The 25,647-nt window shown below is 32.4% G+C and overlaps 2 protein-coding genes across 2 annotated transcripts; both read left to right on the forward strand.

Annotated features, from left to right (window-relative positions):
- Positions 1–3,071: 3,071 nt before the first annotated feature.
- Positions 3,072–4,350, forward strand: LOC141396316 (single-strand selective monofunctional uracil DNA glycosylase-like). Its single transcript, XM_073971692.1, has 2 exons — positions 3,072–3,387; positions 3,446–4,350. Exons 1-2 carry the CDS (start codon positions 3,151–3,153, stop codon positions 3,998–4,000), a joined length of 792 nt encoding a protein of 263 aa, XP_073827793.1. The 5' UTR covers positions 3,072–3,150; the 3' UTR covers positions 4,001–4,350.
- Positions 4,351–23,868: 19,518 nt separating this feature from the next.
- LOC141396317 (single-strand selective monofunctional uracil DNA glycosylase-like) lies at positions 23,869–25,212 on the forward strand. Its single transcript, XM_073971693.1, has 2 exons — positions 23,869–24,410; positions 24,474–25,212. The coding sequence occupies exons 1-2, from the start codon at positions 24,391–24,393 to the stop codon at positions 25,042–25,044; spliced, it is 591 nt and encodes a 196-aa protein (XP_073827794.1). The 5' UTR covers positions 23,869–24,390; the 3' UTR covers positions 25,045–25,212.
- The last annotated feature ends 435 nt before the right edge of the window (positions 25,213–25,647 follow it).

Raw genomic sequence — 25,647 nt, forward strand, 5'->3', positions numbered from 1 at the left:
ATGTTATTACATCCGCCGTAAAGCCACAGTTACAAAGGTTGCAGCGCAGCAATTTTCCATTGTTTAGATCGACTGCAACTGGTATCAAATGCATTTGGTATTAACATACATATATTAACATACGGCGAGTCATAGTTTTGATGATTAGCTTTTACAGGATGAGGGTTTTACCCAAATAAGTTAAATATTTATTTTTTTTGGTAAATATTAATTGCCATTAAGGCAGTAAGAGTCTGAGTTTGTTGGTATTTTCCACAAACAAATTGATTGTGGAAATTCCATGGTACTCTATGTGCGGGGAATAACCTTTCTCATTTTATGTTCGTCCATTATTATTTGCTTATTTTGAAGCCAACATTAAACTGTTCATACCGTTATCAACCGAGCAATTTCCTTGAACGATGGTTAATGATAATGGACCAGATAAAACGTGTAAAACTAAGGTTGTGAATGTAGCGGTTCAACTGATTTTGAGAGCTAGGATTGAACTCTGATTTACTATGGCTAGGTTAATGTTGAATATTCTTACAACCAATTGGGGTAGACGTAGACATTATTTTAGGTGTATTCTTCCTTTATACTAACACCATTTCCTTCTGACTAATTGCCCTGTGAAGCCTTGAAAAATATTCTTTAAAAAATCCACGTCAGTGTGTCTATGAAAAATATTCTTTAAAAACCCAAGTTAATTGGTCAGTGTGTCTTTGAAAAATATTCTTTAAAAATCCACGTTTAATGTTCAGTGGATCTCCGAAATATATTCTTTAAAATACCCCCGTTTATTGGTCAGTGTGTCATTAAAAAATATTCTTTAAAAAATCCACGTTTGTAGTAGGTCAGTGGGTCTTTGAAAAATATTCTTTAAAATTCACGATTATTGTTCAGCGGGTCTTTAAAAATATTTTTTAAATAAATCCTCGTTTATTGTTCAGCGGGTATTTGAAGAATGTTTTTTTTAATCCACGTTTATTGTTCAGCGGGCCTTTGAAAATATTTTTAAAAAATCCACGTTTATTGTTCAGTGTTTCATTGAAAAAAAATCCACGTTTATTGTTCAGTGGGTCATTAAAAAATATTCTTTAAAAAATCCAGGTTTATTGTTCAGTGTGTCTTTGAAAAATATTCTTTAAAAATCCATTATTATTAGTCAGTGGATCTTTGAAAAACATTCATTGAGAAATCCACATTTATTGGCCAGCGGGTCTTTGAAAAATATTCTTTAAAATATCCACGTTTATTGTTCAGAGGGTCTGTGAAAAGTATTTAAAAAAATTCCACGTTTATTGGTCAGAGGATCTCTGAAAAACATTCATTGAGAATTCCGCGTTTATTTGCCATCGGGTCTTTAAAAATATTCTTTAAAAAATCCACGTTTATTGTTAAGAGGGTCTTTGAAAAATTATCTTTAAAAAAAAAACGTTTATTGTTCAGCGGATCTTTGAAAAATTATCTTTAAAAAATTCATATTTATTGTTCAGTGTGTCTTCGAAAAATATACTTTAAAAATCCACGTTTATTATTCAGCGGATCTTTGAAAAATATTCTTAAAAAATCCACGTTTATTGTTCAGCGGATCTTTGCAAAATATTCTATAAAAATTCACATTTATTGGTCATTGGGTCGTTGAAAAATATTTTTTAAAAATCCACTCTCAGTGGCCTGTTAAGCCTTGAATATTTTTTTTAATCCACGTTTATTGGTCAATGGGTCGTTGAAACAATTTTTTAAGAAATCCACGTTTATTGGTCAGTTGATCGTTGAAAAATATTCTATAAAAAATGCACGTTTATTTGTCAGTGGGTCTTTAAAAAATATTCTTTAAAAAATCCACGTTTATTGTTCAGTGCGTCTTTGAAAAACATTCTTTAAAAAATCCACGTTTATTGTTCAGAGGGCCTTTGAAAAATATTATTAAAAAAATATGCCCTTATTATTTAGTGAGTCATTAAGAAATATTCTTTAAAAGTCCACGTTTATTGTCCAGTGTGTCTTTAAAAAATATTCTTTAAAAAATCCATTCTTTAAAAAATCCACGTTTATTGTTCAGTGAGTCTTTGAAAAATATTCTTAAAAAATCCATATTTATTTTTCAGCGGATTTTTGAAAAATATTCTCTAAAAAATCCACGTTTATTGTTCAGTGAGTCTTTGAAAACTATTCTTTAAAACATCCACGATTATTGGCCTGTATAGCCTTGAATTTTTTTTTTAAAACTTCAAGTTTATTGTTCAACGGGGCGTGGACAGGAAAGCTTCTCTCAAAACAGTGTATAACCGCCTACATAACAATACCTAAGAATTTAAAACTTTAATAAATATTGGGCCCATTTTCCAATCGAATTACCATTAATTCGGCATATCGAATTCCCTATGGGTACGGAATTCCTAATAAAATTGATGGTATGAGGAATTCGGAACGTACACAATTCTGAAGATAAATGCATCAAAGTTTCCAAAAGACCGAAAATTTTATCGACCAATTCCTGAAAAGACACGACAAAATTCTGAAATTCTTTTGGCAAAAGGATTTCGTTAGTTTCCCCCGTAATATCGAGCGTATTCTGAGAACGACAAAAGGTAATGATCAACAAAATATTTGAGTCATACCAATGCTGTTTTACAACTTGAAAATCTACCAGAGCTTCGGTGGCTAATAATATCGTGTGAATATAAATAGCAAATGGGCTGAAAATTTCTAAAAAATAATGGAATGGAAAAGAACATTTGATCGATTGCTTATAGAAGCGTTACGCTAAACCACATCAAAGCTATAAAACATTCGATTAAAAGTTATATTCGAAGTTACTGCTACAAACACACCCCAAATTAACAAATAGCAAAAAATCAGATACAAAATTTGACTCAGACTCTGTTTTGGTAGCTACACCACTACGAATAAAACAGCGTATTGGAAATCCCAATTAACAAGGGGGTTTACAATCATTTTTGAAAAACCGAAGGGAATGAAGTTAATTCAGCTACTTCTATAATATTAGAATTTTAAGCGGATTAGATTTTATGAAGCTTCCACCACTGATCAGTGCATATGACAGCTATGAAATATCATTTCGGTTATGAATCATGCTAAATTGCAGAATATTTTGCATATAAGTTGTTGTTACTTTACAAAGTGAAATAGCTCAGTCTGAGAATGGCAGTCAATCCGGAACGTCAACCATTATGGGAGCAATTTTACAATTGCTCCAACGAGTTGAACGAAGCGTTAAGACAGCGAACACCAGTACTTCAATCTAATTTTTATATCTATCATCCGCTGGAGTATGCTGGAGACATTTACCGCAACTTTTTGGAAAAGTATTTAAATGGACCGAAGAGAATTTGGTTTGTTGGAATGAACCCCTCACGTTATGGATCACTACAAACGGGTGTAAGTTCAGAAGAAAAAAATCAATACATTTTTGCTTCCACTTTGAAATAAATTTTAGATTCCTTTTGGAGATATTCCTACGGTACGTGATCGAATGCATTTGCAAGGTGGCGTTACAAATCCTCCAGAGCTGCATCCTAACATAACAATAACAGGTTTGGATTCGCTGGAAGAGGAAGAAGAAGTAAGCAGTAAACGTTTTTGGAATTTAATTAAAGCGATTTTCAATGATGAAGAAGATTTCTTGGATCGTTTCTTTCAAAATTGCTTCATACACAACTTTTGCCCTTTGGTCTTTATTGACAACAATGGACACAATATATCGTTTGAATCTTTGGCCGAAAGAATGCCCATGGAAATAAAGGCAATGGAAGAAGCGTGTTTAAACGCATTGCAAGAACAGGTTGAATTGTTACGACCAGAGATCATTATACCTGTGGGTTTGTATGCGTTCAATATGCTTCAAAGATTGGATTACAATAAAAATGGAAACTGTTTATTAGAGAGGATTCCACACCCAAGCCCTAAAAATTTTGTTTATGAATCCGGCTGGATAAAAATATGTAAGCTGATTCTAATGAACAGCAATATTTTCGATATTATCCGAAGCTAAGTAATGGAAAATATGAAATTTTTTGAAATCACTTTCAAATTCATTTAATATTGATTTGAATTTTCTATACAAAGCAAGTGTACCAAGTGTCAAAATCTCAACGCATTCCCAATATTTTTTTGTATTTTTATCGTATTGTCTAATCAAATTAATGAAAAATATAATTAAGTGTAAATTGTTATAAAATGTAAATTAATTTTTTAAAGAATGTCCTTCAAGGCTTCACGGGCCTATAAACGTGAAATTTTATAGAATGTATTTCAGGGCTTCACAGACCAGTAATCGTGGATTTTCAAGGAATGTTCTTCAAGGATTCGCAATCCAATAAAATTAGATTTAAAAAAAATGTCCATCAAGGATTCACGGTCCAACAAACGGGAATTTTTTAAAGAATATTTTTCAAGGATTTTTTAAAGAATATTTTTCAACAATCCACTGACCAATAAACGTGGATTTTTTTAAAGAATATTTTTCAACAATCCACTGACCAATAAACGTGGATTTTTTAAAGAATATTTTTCAACAATCCACTGACCAATAAACGTGGATTTTTTAAAGAATATTTTTCAACAATCCACTGACCAATAAACGTGGATTTTTTAAAGAATATTTTTCAACAATCCACTGACCAATAAACGTGGATTTTTTAAAGAATATTTTTCAACAATCCACTGACCAATAAACGTGGATTTTTTAAAGAATATTTTTCAACAATCCACTGACCAATAAACGTGGATTTTTTAAAGAATATTTTTCAACAATCCACTGACCAATAAACGTGGATTTTTTAAAGAATATTTTTCAACAATCCACTGACCAATAAACGTGGATTTTTTAAAGAATATTTTTCAACAATCCACTGACCAATAAACGTGGATTTTTTAAAGAATATTTTTCAACAATCCACTGACCAATAAACGTGGATTTTTTAAAGAATATTTTTCAACAATCCACTGACCAATAAACGTGGATTTTTTAAAGAATATTTTTCAACAATCCACTGACCAATAAACGTGGATTTTTTAAAGAATATTTTTCAACAATCCACTGACCAATAAACGTGGATTTTTTAAAGAATATTTTTCAACAATCCACTGACCAATAAACGTGGATTTTTTAAAGAATATTTTTCAACAATCCACTGACCAATAAACGTGGATTTTTTAAAGAATATTTTTCAACAATCCACTGACCAATAAACGTGGATTTTTTAAAGAATATTTTTCAACAATCCACTGACCAATAAACGTGGATTTTTTTAAGAATATTTTCCAACAATCCACTGACCAATAAACGTGGATTTTTTAAAGAATATTTTTCAACTATCCACTGACCAATAAACGTGGATTTTTTAAAGAATATTTTCCAACAATCCACTGACCAATAAACGTGGATTTTTTAAAGAATATTTTTCAACAATCCACTGACCAATAAACGTGGATTTTTTAAAGAATATTTTTCAACAATCCACTGACCAATAAACGTGGATTTTTTAAAGAATATTTTTCAACAATCCACTGACCAATAAACGTGGATTTTTTAAAGAATATTTTTCAACAATCCACTGACCAATAAACGTGGATTTTTTAAAGAATATTTTTCAACAATCCACTGACCAATAAACGTGGATTTTTTAAAGAATATTTTTCAACAATCCACTGACCAATAAACGTGGATTTTTTAAAGAATATTTTTCAACAATCCACTGACCAATAAACGTGGATTTTTTAAAGAATATTTTTCAACAATCCACTGACCAATAAACGTGGATTTTTTAAAGAATATTTTTCAACAATCCACTGACCAATAAACGTGGATTTTTTAAAGAATATTTTTCAACAATCCACTGACCAATAAACGTGGATTTTTTAAAGAATATTTTTCAACAATCCACTGACCAATAAACGTGGATTTTTTAAAGAATATTTTTCAACAATCCACTGACCAATAAACGTGGATTTTTTAAAGAATATTTTTCAACAATCCACTGACCAATAAACGTGGATTTTTTAAAGAATATTTTTCAACAATCCACTGACCAATAAACGTGGATTTTTTAAAGAATATTTTTCAACAATCCACTGACCAATAAACGTGGATTTTTTAAAGAATATTTTTCAACAATCCACTGACCAATAAACGTGGATTTTTTAAAGAATATTTTTCAACAATCCACTGACCAATAAACGTGGATTTTTTAAAGAATATTTTTCAACAATCCACTGACCAATAAACGTGGATTTTTTAAAGAATATTTTTCAACAATCCACTGACCAATAAACGTGGATTTTTTAAAGAATATTTTTCAACAATCCACTGACCAATAAACGTGGATTTTTTAAAGAATATTTTTCAACAATCCACTGACCAATAAACGTGGATTTTTTAAAGAATATTTTTCAACAATCCACTGACCAATAAACGTGGATTTTTTAAAGAATATTTTTCAACAATCCACTGACCAATAAACGTGGATTTTTTAAAGAATATTTTTCAACAATCCACTGACCAATAAACGTGGATTTTTTAAAGAATATTTTTCAACAATCCACTGACCAATAAACGTGGATTTTTTAAAGAATATTTTTCAACAATCCACTGACCAATAAACGTGGATTTTTTAAAGAATATTTTTCAACAATCCACTGACCAATAAACGTGGATTTTTTAAAGAATATTTTTCAACAATCCACTGACCAATAAACGTGGATTTTTTAAAGAATATTTTTCAACAATCCACTGACCAATAAACGTGGATTTTTTAAAGAATATTTTTCAACAATCCACTGACCAATAAACGTGGATTTTTTTAAGAATATTTTCCAACAATCCACTGACCAATAAACGTGGATTTTTTAAAGAATATTTTTCAACTATCCACTGACCAATAAACGTGGATTTTTTAAAGAATATTTTCCAACAATCCACTGACCAATAAACGTGGATTTTTTAAAGAATATTTTTCAACAATCCACTGACCAATAAACGTGGATTTTTTAAAGAATATTTTTCAACAATCCACTGACCAATAAACGTGGATTTTTTAAAGAATATTTTTCAACAATCCACTGACCAATAAACGTGGATTTTTTAAAGAATATTTTTCAACAATCCACTGACCAATAAACGTGGATTTTTTAAAGAATATTTTTCAACAATCCACTGACCAATAAACGTGGATTTTTTAAAGAATATTTTTCAACAATCCACTGACCAATAAACGTGGATTTTTTAAAGAATATTTTTCAACAATCCACTGACCAATAAACGTGGATTTTTTAAAGAATATTTTTCAACAATCCACTGACCAATAAACGTGGATTTTTTAAAGAATATTTTTCAACAATCCACTGACCAATAAACGTGGATTTTTTAAAGAATATTTTTCAACAATCCACTGACCAATAAACGTGGATTTTTTAAAGAATATTTTTCAACAATCCACTGACCAATAAACGTGGATTTTTTAAAGAATATTTTTCAACAATCCACTGACCAATAAACGTGGATTTTTTAAAGAATATTTTTCAACAATCCACTGACCAATAAACGTGGATTTTTTAAAGAATATTTTTCAACAATCCACTGACCAATAAACGTGGATTTTTTTAAAGAATATTTTTCAACAATCCACTGACCAATAAACGTGGATTTTTAAAGAATATTTTTCAACAATCCACTGACCAATAAACGTGGATTTTTTAAAGAATATTTTTCAACAATCCACTGACCAATAAACGTGGATTTTTTAAAGAATATTTTTCAACAATCCACTGACCAATAAACGTGGATTTTTTAAAGAATATTTTTCAACAATCCACTGACCAATAAACGTGGATTTTTTAAAGAATATTTTTCAACAATCCACTGACCAATAAACGTGGATTTTTTAAAGAATATTTTTCAACAATCCACTGACCAATAAACGTGGATTTTTTAAAGAATATTTTTCAACAATCCACTGACCAATAAACGTGGATTTTTTAAAGAATATTTTTCAACAATCCACTGACCAATAAACGTGGATTTTTTAAAGAATATTTTTCAACAATCCACTGACCAATAAACGTGGATTTTTTAAAGAATATTTTTCAACAATCCACTGACCAATAAACGTGGATTTTTTAAAGAATATTTTTCAACAATCCACTGACCAATAAACGTGGATTTTTTAAAGAATATTTTTCAACAATCCACTGACCAATAAACGTGGATTTTTTAAAGAATATTTTTCAACAATCCACTGACCAATAAACGTGGATTTTTTAAAGAATATTTTTCAACAATCCACTGACCAATAAACGTGGATTTTTTTAAGAATATTTTCCAACAATCCACTGACCAATAAACGTGGATTTTTTAAAGAATATTTTTCAACTATCCACTGACCAATAAACGTGGATTTTTTAAAGAATATTTTCCAACAATCCACTGACCAATAAACGTGGATTTTTTAAAGAATATTTTTCAACAATCCACTGACCAATAAACGTGGATTTTTTAAAGAATATTTTTCAACAATCCACTGACCAATAAACGTGGATTTTTTAAAGAATATTTTTCAACAATCCACTGACCAATAAACGTGGATTTTTTAAAGAATATTTTTCAACAATCCACTGACCAATAAACGTGGATTTTTTAAAGAATATTTTTCAACAATCCACTGACCAATAAACGTGGATTTTTTAAAGAATATTTTTCAACAATCCACTGACCAATAAACGTGGATTTTTTAAAGAATATTTTTCAACAATCCACTGACCAATAAACGTGGATTTTTTAAAGAATATTTTTCAACAATCCACTGACCAATAAACGTGGATTTTTTAAAGAATATTTTTCAACAATCCACTGACCAATAAACGTGGATTTTTTAAAGAATATTTTTCAACAATCCACTGACCAATAAACGTGTATTTTTTAAAGAATATTTTTCAACAATCCACTGACCAATAAACGTGGATTTTTTAAAGAATATTTTTCAACAATCCACTGACCAATAAACGTGGATTTTTTAAAGAATATTTTTCAACAATCCACTGACCAATAAACGTGGATTTTTTAAAGAATATTTTTCAACAATCCACTGACCAATAAACGTGGATTTTTTAAAGAATATTTTTCAACAATCCACTGACCAATAAACGTGGATTTTTTAAAGAATATTTTTCAACAATCCACTGACCAATAAACGTGGATTTTTTAAAGAATATTTTTCAACAATCCACTGACCAATAAACGTGGATTTTTTAAAGAATATTTTTCAACAATCCACTGACCAATAAACGTGGATTTTTTAAAGAATATTTTTCAACAATCCACTGACCAATAAACGTGGATTTTTTAAAGAATATTTTTCAACAATCCACTGACCAATAAACGTGGATTTTTTAAAGAATATTTTTCAACAATCCACTGACCAATAAACGTGGATTTTTTAAAGAATATTTTTCAACAATCCACTGACCAATAAACGTGGATTTTTTAAAGAATATTTTTCAACAATCCACTGACCAATAAACGTGGATTTTTTAAAGAATATTTTTCAACAATCCACTGACCAATAAACGTGGATTTTTTAAAGAATATTTTTCAACAATCCACTGACCAATAAACGTGGATTTTTTTAAGAATATTTTCCAACAATCCACTGACCAATAAACGTGGATTTTTTAAAGAATATTTTTCAACTATCCACTGACCAATAAACGTGGATTTTTTAAAGAATATTTTCCAACAATCCACTGACCAATAAACGTGGATTTTTTAAAGAATATTTTTCAACAATCCACTGACCAATAAACGTGGATTTTTTAAAGAATATTTTTCAACAATCCACTGACCAATAAACGTGGATTTTTTAAAGAATATTTTTCAACAATCCACTGACCAATAAACGTGGATTTTTTAAAGAATATTTTTCAACTATCCACTGACCAATAAACGTGGATTTTTTAAAGAATATTTTTCAACAATCCACTGACCAATAAACGTGGATTTTTTAAAGAATATTTTTCAACAATCCACTGACCAATAAACGTGGATTTTTTAAAGAATATTTTTCAACAATCCACTGACCAATAAACGTGGATTTTTTAAAGAATATTTTTCAACAATCCACTGACCAATAAACGTGGATTTTTTAAAGAATATTTTTCAACAATCCACTGACCAATAAACGTGGATTTTTTAAAGAATATTTTTCAACAATCCACTAACCAATAAACGTGGATTTTTTAAAGAATATTTTTCAACAATCCACTGACCAATAAACGTGGATTTTTTAAAGAATATTTTTCAACAATCCACTGACCAATAAACGTGGATTTTTTAAAGAATATTTTTCAACAATCCACTGACCAATAAACGTGGATTTTTTAAAGAATATTTTTCAACAATCCACTGACCAATAAACGTGGATTTTTTAAAGAATATTTTTCAACAATCCACTGACCAATAAACGTGGATTTTTTAAAGAATATTTTTCAACAATCCACTGACCAATAAACGTGGATTTTTTAAAGAATATTTTTCAACAATCCACTGACCAATAAACGTGGATTTTTTAAAGAATATTTTTCAACAATCCACTGACCAATAAACGTGGATTTTTTAAAGAATATTTTTCAACAATCCACTGACCAATAAACGTGGATTTTTTAAAGAATATTTTTCAACAATCCACTGACCAATAAACGTGGATTTTTTAAAGAATATTTTTCAACAATCCACTGACCAATAAACGTGGATTTTTTAAAGAATATTTTTCAACAATCCACTGACCAATAAACGTGGATTTTTTAAAGAATATTTTTCAACAATCCACTGACCAATAAACGTGGATTTTTTAAAGAATATTTTTCAACAATCCACTGACCAATAAACGTGGATTTTTTAAAGAATATTTTTCAACAATCCACTGACCAATAAACGTGGATTTTTTAAAGAATATTTTTCAACAATCCACTGACCAATAAACGTGGATTTTTTAAAGAATATTTTTCAACAATCCACTGACCAATAAACGTGGATTTTTTAAAGAATATTTTTCAACAATCCACTGACCAATAAACGTGGATTTTTTAAAGAATATTTTTCAACAATCCACTGACCAATAAACGTGGATTTTTTAAAGAATATTTTTCAACAATCCACTGACCAATAAACGTGAATTTTTTTAAGAATATTTTCCAACAATCCACTGACCAATAAACGTGGATTTTTTAAAGAATATTTTCCAACAATCCACTGACCAATAAACGTGGATTTTTTAAAGAATATTTTTCAACAATCCACTGACCAATAAACGTGGATTTTTTAAAGAATATTTTTCAACAATCCACTGACCAATAAACGTGGATTTTTTAAAGAATATTTTTCAACAATCCACTGACCAATAAACGTGGATTTTTTTAAGAATATTTTTCAACAATCCACTGACCAATAAACGTGGATTTTTTAAAGAATATTTTTCAACAATCCACTGACCAATAAACGTGGATTTTTTAAAGAATATTTTCCAACAATCCACTGACCAATAAACGTGGATTTTTTAAAGAATATTTTCCAACAATCCACTGACCAATAAACGTGGATTTTTTAAAGAATATTTTCCAACAATCCACTGACCAATAAACGTGGATTTTTTAAAGAATATTTTCCAACAATCCACTGACCAATAAACGTGGATTTTTTAAAGAATATTTTCCAACAATCCACTGACCAATAAACGTGGATTTTTTAAAGAATATTTTTCAACAATCCACTGACCAATAAACGTGGATTTTTTAAAGAATATTTTTCAACAATCCACTGACCAATAAACGTGGATTTTTTAAAGAATATTTTCCAACAATCCACTGACTAATAAACGTGGATTTTTTAAAGAATATTTTTCAACAATCCACTGACCAATAAACGTGGATTTTTTAAAGAATATTTTTCAACAATCCACTGACCAATAAACGTGGATTTTTTAAAGAATATTTTCCAACAATCCACTGACCAATAAACGTGGATTTTTTAAAGAATATTTTCCAACAATCCACTGACCAATAAACGTGGATTTTTTAAAGAATATTTTTCAACAATCCACTGACCAATAAACGTGGATTTTTTAAAGAATATTTTCCAACAATCCACTGACCAATAAACGTGGATTTTTTAAAGAATATTTTCCAACAATCCACTGACCAATAAACGTGGATTTTTTAAAGAATATTTTTCAACAATCCACTGACCAATAAACGTGGATTTTTTAAAGAATATTTTTCAACAATCCACTGACCAATAAACGTGGATTTTTTAAAGAATATTTTTCAACAATCCACTGACCAATAAACGTGGATTTTTTAAAGAATATTTTCCAACAATCCACTGACCAATAAACGTGGATTTTTTAAAGAATATTTTTCAACAATCCACTGACCAATAAACGTGGATTTTTTAAAGAATATTTTTTAACAATCCACTGACCAATAAACGTGGATTTTTTAAAGAATATTTTTCAACAATCCACTGACCAATAAACGTGGATTTTTTAAAGAATATTTTTTAACAATCCACTGACCAATAAACGTGGATTTTTTAAAGAATATTTTTCAACAATCCACTGACCAATAAACGTGGATTTTTTAAAGAATATTTTTCAACAATCCACTGACCAATAAACGTGGATTTTTTTAAGAATATTTTTCAACAATCCACTGACCAATAAACGTGGATTTTTTAAAGAATATTTTTCAACAATCCACTGACCAATAAACGTGGATTTTTTAAAGAATATTTTTCAACAATCCACTGACCAATAAACGTGGATTTTTAAAGAATATTTTCCAACAATCCACTGACCAATAAACGTGGATTTTTTAAAGAATATTTTTCAACAATCCACTGACCAATAAACGTGGATCTTTTAAAGAATATTTTCCAACAATCCACTGACCAATAAACGTGGATTTTTTAAAGAATATTTTTCAACAATCCACTGACCAATAAACGTGGATTTTTTAAAGAATATTTTCCAACAATCCACTGACCAATAAACGTGGATTTTTTAAAGAATATTTTCCAACAATCCACTGACCAATAAACGTGGATTTTTTAAAGAATATTTTTCAACAATCCACTGACCAATAAACGTGGATCTTTTAAAGAATATTTTCCAACAATCCACTGACCAATAAACGTGGATTTTTTAAAGAATATTTTTCAACAATCCACTGACCAATAAACGTGGATTTTTTAAAGAATATTTTCCAACAATCCACTGACCAATAAACGTGGATTTTTTAAAGAATATTTTTCAACAATCCACTGACCAATAAACGTGGATTTTTTAAAGAATATTTTTCAACAATCCACTGACCAATAAACGTGGATTTTTTAAAGAATATTTTTCAACAATCCACTGACCAATAAACGTGGATTTTTAAAGAATATTTTCCAACAATCCACTGACCAATAAACGTGGATTTTTTAAAGAATATTTTTCAACAATCCACTGACCAATAATCGTGGATTTTTTAAAGAATATTTTCCAACAATCCACTGACCAATAAACGTGGATTTTTTAAAGAATATTTTTCAACAATCCACTGACCAATAAACGTGGATTTTTTAAAGAATATTTTTCAACAATCCACTGACCAATAAACGTGGATTTTTTAAAGGATATTTTTCAACAATCCACTGACCAATAAACGTGAATTTTTTTAAAGAATAATAACACTGTGCTACAGTGAAAATTTGCAGAGGTTCTGATGCATAAATTCGGTATAGCGGGAGTCCATGAAATACGAAAATATTTTTGGTTTTTTTGGTCACTTCGTTTTTAGATTTTATAACGGAAAATGTAGTGACAAATGGGGTTTCTTGGATTTTCAACTTAAAACGGACATACATTTTTTTCCACAACGGACTTTTACAGCTTATTTTTTATTTAAAACGTGAAAATCATGTCTTTTGAACAAGCTAAAAATCGGGTAACAAATATTTAAGTTATAGTGATTTTTGTGTGACAAAAACGCATTAAAAAACAGGAAAATGTTTTCCTCGTGCTCTAGACTGCGTAGTAGACACCAAACTTCGTAATAATTTACCTTTATCAAGAAGGACATTTTGTTGGCTTTACAAAATGGGTTGAATTCGGTTGAAAAATAGATGAGTTATGGCATTTTTTGTGTTTAAACTTTTTGGTTGTTCCATTTTATTGGTTGTAGAAAAAAGAAGTTATGTTAGCTTTAAGTTGAAAATCCATTTTCGTCTTACATGGACTCCCTCAAAACTGAATATACGCATCAGAACCCCTGCAAAAAAAATTTTGTCAACTTTTGTAGCACAGTGTAATCGTATAATAATCTAATAAACGTTCATACACTCTCTCCATATATTTAATCTACTTAATCTACGGCGTTAAAAAAAGAGAGCGAGCTTTCAGCTTTCCCTCCAAAACCGGCAACGCTCTTTCTGTAATCAAAAGCATTGCCGATGAACGAATGAATCACTGGTTTTAATATTTCCTATTGTTTTCATTTTTTTTTTCATAATGTGAGGTTTTAACTGTTGTTGTTGTTGTTGTTGTATGGAATGCATTTTTCTTATAGAATTCGCGTGGTAGGTGTTTTAGAAATAATTCGCGCTTTATACTCTCGTGAGCATGACACTGCATTTTTGTTGTTGTCATGTAAATTGTGTGATTTGAATCTACAAGTGTCATTGCCATTGAATAGTTTGTTTACGTTTTTGCTCGCTTGGTGAGTGTGTGCGTTTGTATGAACATCTATGGCATTTTGTGCTTATATTTCAGGCACACTTACGATTGTTTATTGTGCGCAACTAGTCAGAACAATATGGGAAAGCTATACCAGACATTAGAATATAATGGTTATATCGTAATGATAGACTTCTAAGCAAAACTAATGTACAATTTGAAATATGGGGAGAAAAAATTTCACTGAAAGGAATAACGTCAGAAATGCCCTTGAAAAATATTCTTTATATATTGATCTGATGGTCGTTTGAAAAAATCCTCATTACTCGTTATTGTTGTTGTTATTTACATGCAAAAAGCCGTGGATTTCTGTGCATATAATGGAAAATAAATTTTAATTGAAAAGCGCGGTAATTATTATCCACCAACATTGCGTATTGACTTATCTTTTATTATCTCCTATAAGAAGACCTTGTGGTCTCCTATAAGTAGACCTTGTGATCTTCTATAGGAAGACCTCGTGGTCTTCTATAGGAAGACCTCGTGGTCTTCTATAGGAAGACCTCGTGGTCTTCTATAGGAAGACCTCGTGGTCTTCTATAAGCACACCTAGTGGTCTCCTATAAGAAGACCTTGTGGTCTTCTATAAGAACACCTTGTGGTCTTCTATAAGAAGACCTTGAGGTCTTCTATAAGAACACCTTTTGGCCTTCTATAGGAACACCTTGTGGTCTCCTATAAGAAGACCTTGTGGTCTTCTATAAGAACACATTGTGGTCTTCTATAAGAACACCATGTGGTCTCCTATAAGAACACCTTGTGGTCTCCTATAAGAAGACCTTGTGGTCTTCTATAAGAACACATTGTGGTCTCCTATAAGAACACCTTGTGGTCTCCTATAACAAGACCTAGTGGTCTCTTATAAAAAGGCCTTGTGGTCTCTTTTACGAAGACCTTGTGGTCTCCTATAAGAAGAACTTGTTGTCTCCTATAAGAAGACCTTGTGGTCTTCTATAAGAACACCTTGTGGTCTACTAAAAGAACACCTTGTGGTCTCCTATAAAAAGAACTTGTTGTCTCCTATAAGAACCCCTTGTGGTCTCCTATAAAAAGACCTTGTGGTTTTCTATAAGAAGACCTTGTGGTCTTCTATAAGTAGACCTTGTGGTCTCCTATAAGAAGACCTTGTGGTCTCCTATAAGAAGAACTTGTGGTCTCCTATAAAAAGACTTTGTGCTCTTCTAAAAGAAGAACTTGTGCTCTTCTAAAAAAGACCTTGTGTTCTTCTGTAAGAAGACCTTGTGGTCTTCTATAAGAAGACATTGTGGTCTTCTATGAGAAGACCTTGTGGTCATCCATAAGAAGATCTTGTGGTCTTCTATAAGAAGACCTTGTGGTCTTTTATAAGAATACCTTTTGGTCTTCTGTAAGGAGACCTTTTGGTCTTCTGTAAGGAGACCTTGTGCTCTTCTAAAAGAAGGCCTTGTGTCCTTATATAAGAAGACCTTGTGGTCTTCTATAAGAAGAACTTGTGGTCTTCTAAAAGAAGACCTTGTGGTCTTCTATAAGAAGACCTTGTGGTCTTCTATAAGAAGACCTTGTGCTCTTCTAAAAGAAGACCTTGAGCTCTTCTAAAAGAAGACCTTGTGTTCTTCTATAAGAAGATTTTGTGGTCTTCTATCAGAAGACCTTGTGGTCTTCTATAAGAAGACTTTGTGCTCTTCTAAAAGAAGACCTTGAGCTCTTCTAAAAGAAGACCTTGTGGTCTTCTATAAGAAGACCTTGTGGTCTTTTATAAGAAGACCTTTTGGTCTTCTGTAAGGAGACCTTTTGGTCTTCTGTAAGGAGACCTTGTGCTCTTCTAAAAGAAGGCCTTGTGTCCTTATATAAGAAGACCTTGTGGTCTTCTATAAGAAGAACTTGTGGTCTTCTAAAAGAAGACCTTGTGGTCTTCTATAAGAAGACCTTGTGGTCTTCTATAAGAAGACCTTGTGCTCTTCTAAAAGAAAACCTTGAGCTCTTCTAAAAGAAGACCTTGTGTTCTTCTATAAGAAGATTTTGTGGTCTTCTATCAGAAGACCTTGTGGTCTTCTATAAGAAGACTTTGTGCTCTTCTAAAAGAAGACCTTGAGCTCTTCTAAAAGAAGACCTTGTGGTCTTCTATAAGAAGACCTTGTGGTCTTCTATAAGAAGACCTTGTGGTCTTCTATAAGAAGACCTTGTGGTCTTCTATAAGAAGACCTTGTGGTCTTCTATAAGATGACCTTTTGGTCTTCTGTAAGGAGACCTTGTGCTCTTCTAAAAGAAGGTCTTGTGTCTTTATATAAGAAGACCTTGTGGTCTTCTATAAGAAGACCTTGTGGTCTTCTATAAGAAGAACTTGTGGTCTTCTATAAGAAGACCTTGTGGTCATCCATAAGAAGATCTTGTGGTCTTCTATAAGAAGACCTTGTGGTCTTTTATAAGAAGACCTTTTGGTCTTCTGTAAGGAGACCTTTTGGTCTTCTGTAAGGAGACCTTGTGCTCTTCTAAAAGAAGGCCTTGTGTCCTTATATAAGAAGACCTTGTGGTCTTCTATAAGAAGACCTTGTGGTCTTCTATAAGAAGACCTTGTGGTCTACTATAGGAAGACCTTGTGGTCTACTATAGGAAGACCTTGTGGTCTTCTATGAGAAGACCTTGTGGTCTTCTATGAGAAGACCTTGTGGTCCTCTATGAGAAGACCTCGTGGTCTTTTATGAGAAGACCTTGTAGTCTTCTATAAGAAGACCTTGTGGTTTTCTATAAGAAGACCTTGTGGTCTTCTATAAGAAGACCTTGTTGTCTTCTATAAGAAGACCTTGTGGTCTTCTATAAAAAGACCTTGTTGTCTTCTATAAGAAGACCTTGTGGTATTCTATAAGAAGACCTTGTGGTCTTCTATAAGAAGACCTTGTGGTCTTCTATAAGAAGACCTTGTGGTCTTCTATAAGAAGTTTTGTGGTCTTCTATAAGAAGACCTTGGGGTCTTCTATAAGAAGACCTTGGGGTCTTCTATAAGAAGACCTTGGGGTCTTCTATAAGAAGACCTTTTGGTCTTCTGTAAGATGACCTTGTGGTGTTCTACAAGAAGACCTTGTGGTCTCCTATAAGAATACCTTGTGGTCATCTATAAGAAGACTTTGTGCTTTTCTAAAAGAAGACCTTGTGGTCTTCTATAAGAAGACCTTGTGGTCTCCTATAAGAAGATCCTGTGGTCTTCTATAAGAAGACCTTGTGATTTCCTATAAGAAGATCCTGTGGTCTTCTATAAGAAGACCTTGTGGTCCTCTAAAAGAAAACCTTGTGGTCTTCTATAAGAAGACATTGTGGTCTTTTATAATAAGACCTTGTGGTCTTCTATAAGAAGACCTTGTAGTCTCTATAAGAAGACCTTGTGGTCTTCTATAAGAAGTCCTTGTGCTCTTCTATAAGAATGCCTTTTGGTCTTCTATAAGAATACCTTTTGGTCTTCTATAAGAATACCTTTTGGTCTGCTATAAGAAGACCTTGTGGTCTTCTATAAGAAGACCTTGTGGTCTTCTATAAGAATACCTTTTGGTCTTCTATAAGAAGACCTTTTGGTCTTCTATAAGAATACCTTTTGGTCTTCTATAAGAATACCTTTTGGTCTTCTATAAGAATACCTTTTGGTCTTCTATAAGAAGACCTTGTGGTCTTCTATAAGAAGACCTTTTGGTCTTCTATAAGAATACCTTTTGGTCTTCTATAAGAATACCTTTTGGTCTTCTATAAGAATACCTTTTGGTCTTCTATAAGAATACCTTGTGGTCTTCTATAAGAAGACCTTGTAGTCTCTATAAGAAGACCTTGTGGTCTTCTATAAGAAGTCCTTGTGGTCTTCTATAAGAATACCTTTTGGTCTTCTATAAGAATACCTTATGGTCTTCTATAAGAAGACCTTGTGATCTTCTATAAGAAGACCTTGTGGTCTTCTATTAGAAGACCTTGTTTCAATAAGAAGACCTTGTGGTCTTCTATAAGAAGAGCATTTGGTCTTCTATAAGAAGACCTTGTAGTCTTCTATAAGAAGACCTTGTGGTCTTCTATAAGAAGACCTTTTGGTCTTCTATAAGAATACCTTTTGGTCTGCTATAAGAAGACCTTGTGGTCTTCTATAAGAAGACCTTGTGGTCTTCTATAAGAATACCTTTTGGTCTTCTATAAGAATACCTTTTGGTCTTCTATAAGAAGACCTTGTAGTCTCTATAAGAAGATCTTGTGGTCTTCTATAAGAAGTCCTTGTGGTCTTCTATAAGAATACCTATTGGTCTTCTATAAGAATACCTTTTGGTCTTCTATAAGAAGACCTTGTGGTCTTCTATAAGAAGACCTTGTGGTCTTCTACTAAAAGGCCTTGTTTCAATAAGAAGACCTTGTTGTGTTCTATAAGAAGAGTATTGGTCTTCTATAAGAAGACCTTGTAGTCTTCTATAAGAAGATTTTCTGGTCTTCTATCAGAAGACCTTGTGGTCTCCTATAAGAAGACCTTGTGGTCTCCTATAAGAAGACCTTGTGGCCCGCTTTAAGAAGACCTTGTGGTCTACTAAAAAAGGCCTTGTGTTCTTATATAAGAAGACCTTGTGGTCTTCTATAAGAAGACCCTGTGTTCTTCGATAAGAAGACTTTGTGGTCTTCGATAAGAAGACCTTGTGGTCTTCTATAAGAAGACCTTTTGGTCTTCTATAAGAAGCCCTTTTGGTCTTCTATAAGAAGACCTTTTGGTCTTCTATAAAAAGACCTTTTGGTCTTCTATAAGAAGACCTTGTGGTCTTCTATAAGAAGACCTTGTGGTCTTCTATAAGAAGACCTTGTGGTCTTCTATAAGAAGACCTTGTGGTCTCCTATAAGAAGAACTTGTGGTCTCCTATAAGAAGACTTTGTGCTCTTCTAAAAGAAGACCTTGTGCTCTTCTAAAAGAAGACCTTGTGTTCTTCTGTAAGAAGACCTTTTGGTCTTCTATAAGAAGACCTTGTGGTCTTCTATAAAAAGACCTTGTGCTCTTCTATAAGAAGACCTTGTGGTCTTCTATAAGAAGAACTTGTGGTCTTCTATAAGAAGAACTTGTGGTCTTCTATAAGAAGACCTTGTGGTCTTCTATAAGAAGACCTTGTGGTCTCTTATAAGAAGGCTGTGCTCTTCTAATAGAAGACCTTGTGCTCTTCTAAAAGAAGACCTTGAGTTCTTCTGTAAGAATATCTTGTGTTCTTCTATAAGAACACCTTGCGGTCTACTATAAGAAGAACTTGTGGTCTCCTATAAGAAGACTTTGTGCTCTTCTAATAGAAGACCTTGTGCTCTTCTAAAAGAAGACCTTGTGTTCTTCTGTAAGAAGACCTTGTGTTCTTCTATAAGAAGAACTTGTGGTCTTCTATAAGAAGTCCTTGTGGTCTTCTATAAGAAGACTTTGTGGTCTTCTATAAGGAGACCTTGTGGTCCTCTGTAAGAAGACCTTGTGGTCTTCTATAAGAAGATCTTGTGGTCTTGTATCAGAAGACCTTGTGGTCTCCTATAAGAAGACCTTGTGGTCTCCTATAAGAAGATTTTCTGGTCTTCTATCAGAAGACCTTGTGGTCTCCTATAAGAAGACCTTGTGGTCTCCTATAAGAAGACCTTGTGGCCCGCTTTAAGAAGACCTTGTGGTCTACTAAAAAAGGCCTTGTGTTCTTATATAAGAAGACCTTGTGGTCTTCTATAAGAAGACCCTGTGTTCTTCGATAAGAAGACTTTGTGGTCTTCGATAAGAAGACCTTGTGGTCTTCTATAAGAAGTTTTGTGGTCTTCTATAAGAAGTTTTGTGGTCTTCTATAAGAAGACCTTGTGGTCTTCTATAAGAAATTTTGTATTCTTCTATAAGAAGACTTTGTGGTCTCCTTTAAGAAGACCTTGTGGCCTCCTATAAGAAGAACTTGTGGTCTCCTATAAGAAGGCCTTGTGGTCTACTATAGGAAGACCTTGTGGTCTTCTATGAGAAGACCTTGGGGTCTTCTATGAGAAGACCTTGTGGTCTTCTATAAGAAGACCTTGTGGTCTTCTATAAGAAGTTTTGTGGTCTTCTATAAGAAGACCTTGTGGTCTTCTATAAGAAGACCTTGTGGTCTTCTATAAGAAATTTTGTATTCTTCTATAAGAAGACTTTGTGGTCTCCTTTAAGAAGACCTTGTGGCCTCCTATAAGAAGAACTTGTGGTCTCCTATAAGAAGACCTTGTGGTCTACTATAGGAAGACCTTGTGGTCTTCTATGAGAAGACCTTGGGGTCTTCTATGAGAAGACCTTGTGGTCTTCTATAAGAATACCTTGTAGTCTCTTATAGTAAGACCTTGTGGTATTCTACAAGAAGACCTTGTGGTCTTCTATAAGAATACCTTGTAGTCTCTTATAGTAAGACCTTGTGGTATTCTACAAGAAGACCTTGTGTTCTTCTATAAAAAGGCGAAAAATATCGTGTTTTGTTAGTTTTTTTTAGGAAAAACTCATGAAAAATTGCCTCTATTGGGGTCTTCAACTGGGGGCGTCACAAGACCCGCCACTGGCCGGGGCGATTTGTATGGAAGGAAAAAAGTGTTATCGGGCGCCTGGAGATTCTGATTTTTGGGATTGTACTGAGCAAAAAAGTCAACTAGACCATATGTCTACGGTGAAAATCGAGCCCCCGGATTTTGACTTGAAGTTTTTTTCAAGGATTTTAGGATATTTTGGCCTATAACAACCAAACCACTGAGATTTTCGATCCAACACAAAGACAACAATTGTAGCCAAGACAATAATAAAGAACTCTCTAGTACATCGCAAAAGCATTGGAACGCTCCTTCAGGTAGTTATGGCCTCGAGAAGGTGCACATTTTTCGGGAAATATCGATAAACGACACTGTGCTACAAAATGGAACTCAAAGTCAGTGGGTGGAAAATTTCTTTTGGAGATGAAAGCCCTTGGTGAGTGTACTGAGAACCCAAAAGGAAATTTTCACCATAGGTCAAGTTTCCGAGATATTGTGTGATTAATGGTTTAATTTTGGTGAGTGTACTGAGAACCCAAAACGAAATTTTCACCATAGGTCAAGTTTCCGAGATATTGCGTGATTAATGGTTTAATTTTGGCCCCTTAACTTGTGATCAAATAGCTTTATATCTCTCTAAAGCGTTATTGTAGCTTCATTTTGACTTTACATGTCTTCAGTAAAATCGAATGGTGAATCTTTTTGTAGAATATTTCATCCCTCTAACTCAATTCCTTTCATGTCCTATTCGTCCTTTATTTTTTGAACCGTAGTAAAAGTACCACAAGGCGAGATTTTACAGCATCCAAATATTCTACAAAAATGTTGCTCAGAAGATTTTAGGTACGATTCTCATTGATGACCAATCGATATTTCCCCGTTTTCATGGTAAGTAACCGTTTAACCGAATATGTATATCATTAGAAAGCTAATAAACCTATTTTGATGTAAAATATCACTGGCTTCTTTTTGGCGATGAAAGTCGATTAAGATAATATTATAAATCTGGAAAGGCAGTTATGTTATAGGTCAAAGTTTTGAGTTATGGCGAAATGAATTTGTGTTATGTTGTTTTTTTTATCATGCACCTAAAGTTTATCAAGAATGAATTAATGTCGCCATAACTCAGAAGTTTGAACCACGTCAATAACTGTCCTTATCATTTTCATTTTTTCATAGCGCAAAATTATAAAATGTTCTATTTCGTATTTTTCCTACATTTTATCCATAAATATAATGTTTTTTGTTTTGTTCAATATTTATTTTGAAAAGCTTCGTAACCAACAAAGTTGTAATAAGCTACTTGCTGTCATTTGATTGTCCATTTTATTAGCTTTACTTAAAACCGGTTCCAAAATCGGTTTTAATATCAGAATATCCGGTTAAAAATATAGATAACCGGATATGTCCTCCAATAAAATTTGTTATTAACTTGTTCGTCATTACAAGAGCTATTTATGGTAAGTATTTCAGAAGCACCACAGACGAATAACGAATATACATAAAAACAAATCATAGTTTTCTGAACAAAAACCGGTAAAATGTCAAAAAGGACCATGAAAACGGGGAAATATCGATTGGTCATCAATGAGAATCGTACCTAAAATCTTCTGAGCAACATTTTTGTAGAATATTTGGATGCTGTAAAATCTCGCCTTGTGGTACTTTTACTACGGTTCAAAAAATAAAGGACGAATAGGACATGAAAGGAATTGAGTTAGAGGGATGAAATATTCTACAAAAAGATTCACCATTCGATTTTACTGAAGACATGTAAAGTCAAAATGAAGCTACAATAACGCTTTAGAGAGATATAAAGCTATTTGATCACAAATTAAGGGGCCAAAATTAAACCATTAATCACGCAATATCTCGGAAACTTGACCTATGGTGAAAATTTCCTTTTGGGTTCTCAGTACACTCACCAAGGGCTTTCATCTCCAAAAGAAATTTTCCACCCACTGACTTTGAGTTCCATTTTTAGCACAGTTGGATCGAAAATCTCAGTGGTTTGGTTGTTATAGGCCAAAATATTCTAAAATCCTTGAAAAAAAACTTCAAGTCAAAATCCGGGGGCTCGATTTTCACCGTAGACATATGGTCTAGTTGACTTTTTTGCTCAGTACAATCCCAAGAATCAGAAACTCCAGGCGCCCGTGATGGTGTTCAAATCGCCCCACTCTACCCTCCACACTTACTCGGCGATAGCAAGTACATTGGTCCATTTCAGTAAGCCAATATGAACCGGCCTGTACTCATTGATAGAGAGAAGTCTCTCTCTCTCTCTCTTCCCTTTTAGGATGTTATAGGAACCTATGTGTGCGTAATTTCATACAGCTTTTACTGGGTCATCATTGGTTGTCTTTGTACATTTTGTTGTTACCGGGTTCGCAATTGTATAACCGTCTCTGAATTTTAATATAAAACTAACAACAAACATTACTTATTGTTTATTCAATGCACGTCTTTACTTATTTATAATTGGATATTATTTGTATTGAATGTAAAAAAATTAAATCCATTTGCACTGTAATTATTATTCAGCAATATTCATTACAGAATCGGCTACAGTCGATTTTTAACAATTTTAATTTGTTTTTGTACAGTGAACACTTTCGGGGGATGTGGTCGATAATTTGTTCCATTAAAATAATACACTGTTTAGACGTCGACGATACTTGCCGTCCAGCCACAGTTGCACTCAGAGCATTTCAGCCAGAAATTTCCCATTGGACAGCTAATGGCACCGTAGTCACCGTACCGTAAATAGGTGTGCGTCCCTGGTCTATGCATATGTGAGCTATGATATATGTACCTCTTCGGGTATGAATCGTAATAAATTGAAAAAATATTGTACATACAAAAGTAACAACAACACAAAGTAACATCGGTTAGTCTTATAATGGAGGGCAGCCAGGAAGGTCAACCGCGTTGGGAGCAATTTTATGTGTGCTCCAAAGCGTTGAAAGAAACATTGAGGCAACGAACACCAACATTTCCATGCAATCCCATCTATAGATACATATATACATATCATCCTCTGGAGTATGCTGGCGAAATTTATTATTTATTATTTAAAAATTAATTTATTTAAATGGACCCAAGAAGATTTTATTTATTAGAATGAATCCCTCACGCTATGGATCACTACAAACTGGAGTATGTTCAAAAGAAGAAAAAATATTGCAATACATTTTTATTCCTAATTTAAATAAATTTTAGATTCCTTTTAGCGATATTGTCACGGTACGAGAACGAATGCAGTTACGAGGTGCCATTCACAACCCTCCAATGTTTGGATTCACTGGAAGATGAAGAAGAAATAAGTAGTACACGTTTTTGGAATTTGATTAAATCGATTTTCAATGGCGAAACAGATATCACAGATCGTTTTTTCAAAAATTGTTTCGTGCACAACTTCTGCCCTTTGGTATTTGTTGGCAACAATGGATATAATGTGTCATTTGAATCTTTGGCTGCAAAAATACCCAAGGAAACAATGACAATAATGGAAGAGGCCTGTTTAAAAACATTACAAGAACAGGTTGAATTATTGCAACCAGAAATCATAATTCCTGTGGGTTCGTACGTTTACAAAATGATTCGAAAGTTAAATTACTATAAATATCGAAACTGTGTATTAACGAAGATTCCACATCCAAGTGCTAAACATTTTGTCTTGGAAACACAGTGGATAAGTAAATGCAATCAGATTCTAATGGAGGACAAAGTATTTGCCGATATTATCCAAAGCCAAGAAAATGAAAATCGAGTGGACTTTGACATTTCTTGAAATCATGTTGAAAATCGTTTAATATTCAATTGAATTTTTCATGCCACCAAGCAAGTGTCAAGTGTTCCAAGTGTAAAAATCTTAACCCATACCCAATAGTTTCCTTCGGATTGTGTTCATGTATCTTTATAGTGTTGTTTAATTAAATTATCATAAAATCGAATAAAACGTAAATGGTGACGTTGGAAAATATTCAAATGTGTTTGTCTCTAATTAGCTTAACCACAATAAATATTTATGCCCTCAGAATTTAGAGTTTTATAAGATCAAAATCCATTTGGGAAAATTGAAAAATATTCTTAAACAATCCACTTTTACTGGGCTTTGAAGCCTTTAAATATATTTTTTTTAAAAATCCACGCTTATTGGGCTGTGAATCTTTGAAAAATATTCTTTAAAAAATCTACGTTTATTGGGATGTGAATCTTTGAAAAATATTTAAAACAAAATCCACCTTTATTAGTCAGTGTGTCGTTGAAAAATATTTTTTAAAAAATCCAGGTTTATTGGTCAGTGGTTCGTTAAAAAATATTTTTTAAAAATCCACGTTTATTGGCCTGTGTAGCCTAGAAAAATAATCTTTAAAATCCACGTTTATTAGCC

The sequence above is a fragment of the Musca autumnalis genome, unplaced genomic scaffold (genome assembly GCF_047663935.1).
Source record: "Musca autumnalis isolate F117 unplaced genomic scaffold, ASM4766393v1 scaffold_229, whole genome shotgun sequence".
NCBI classification, from domain to species: domain Eukaryota; kingdom Metazoa; phylum Arthropoda; class Insecta; order Diptera; family Muscidae; genus Musca; species Musca autumnalis.

Coding starts and splice junctions, on each gene's coding strand:
- LOC141396317 (XM_073971693.1), top strand. CDS start 24,391: ATGGATCACTACAAACTGGA. Junction 24,411..24,473: donor ATGGATCACTACAAACTGGA/GTATGTTCAAAA, acceptor AATAAATTTTAG/ATTCCTTTTAGCGATATTGT.
- LOC141396316 (XM_073971692.1), top strand. CDS start 3,151: ATGGCAGTCAATCCGGAACGTCAACCATTATGGGAGCAATTTTACAAT. Junction 3,388..3,445: donor ATGGATCACTACAAACGGGT/GTAAGTTCAGAA, acceptor AATAAATTTTAG/ATTCCTTTTGGAGATATTCC.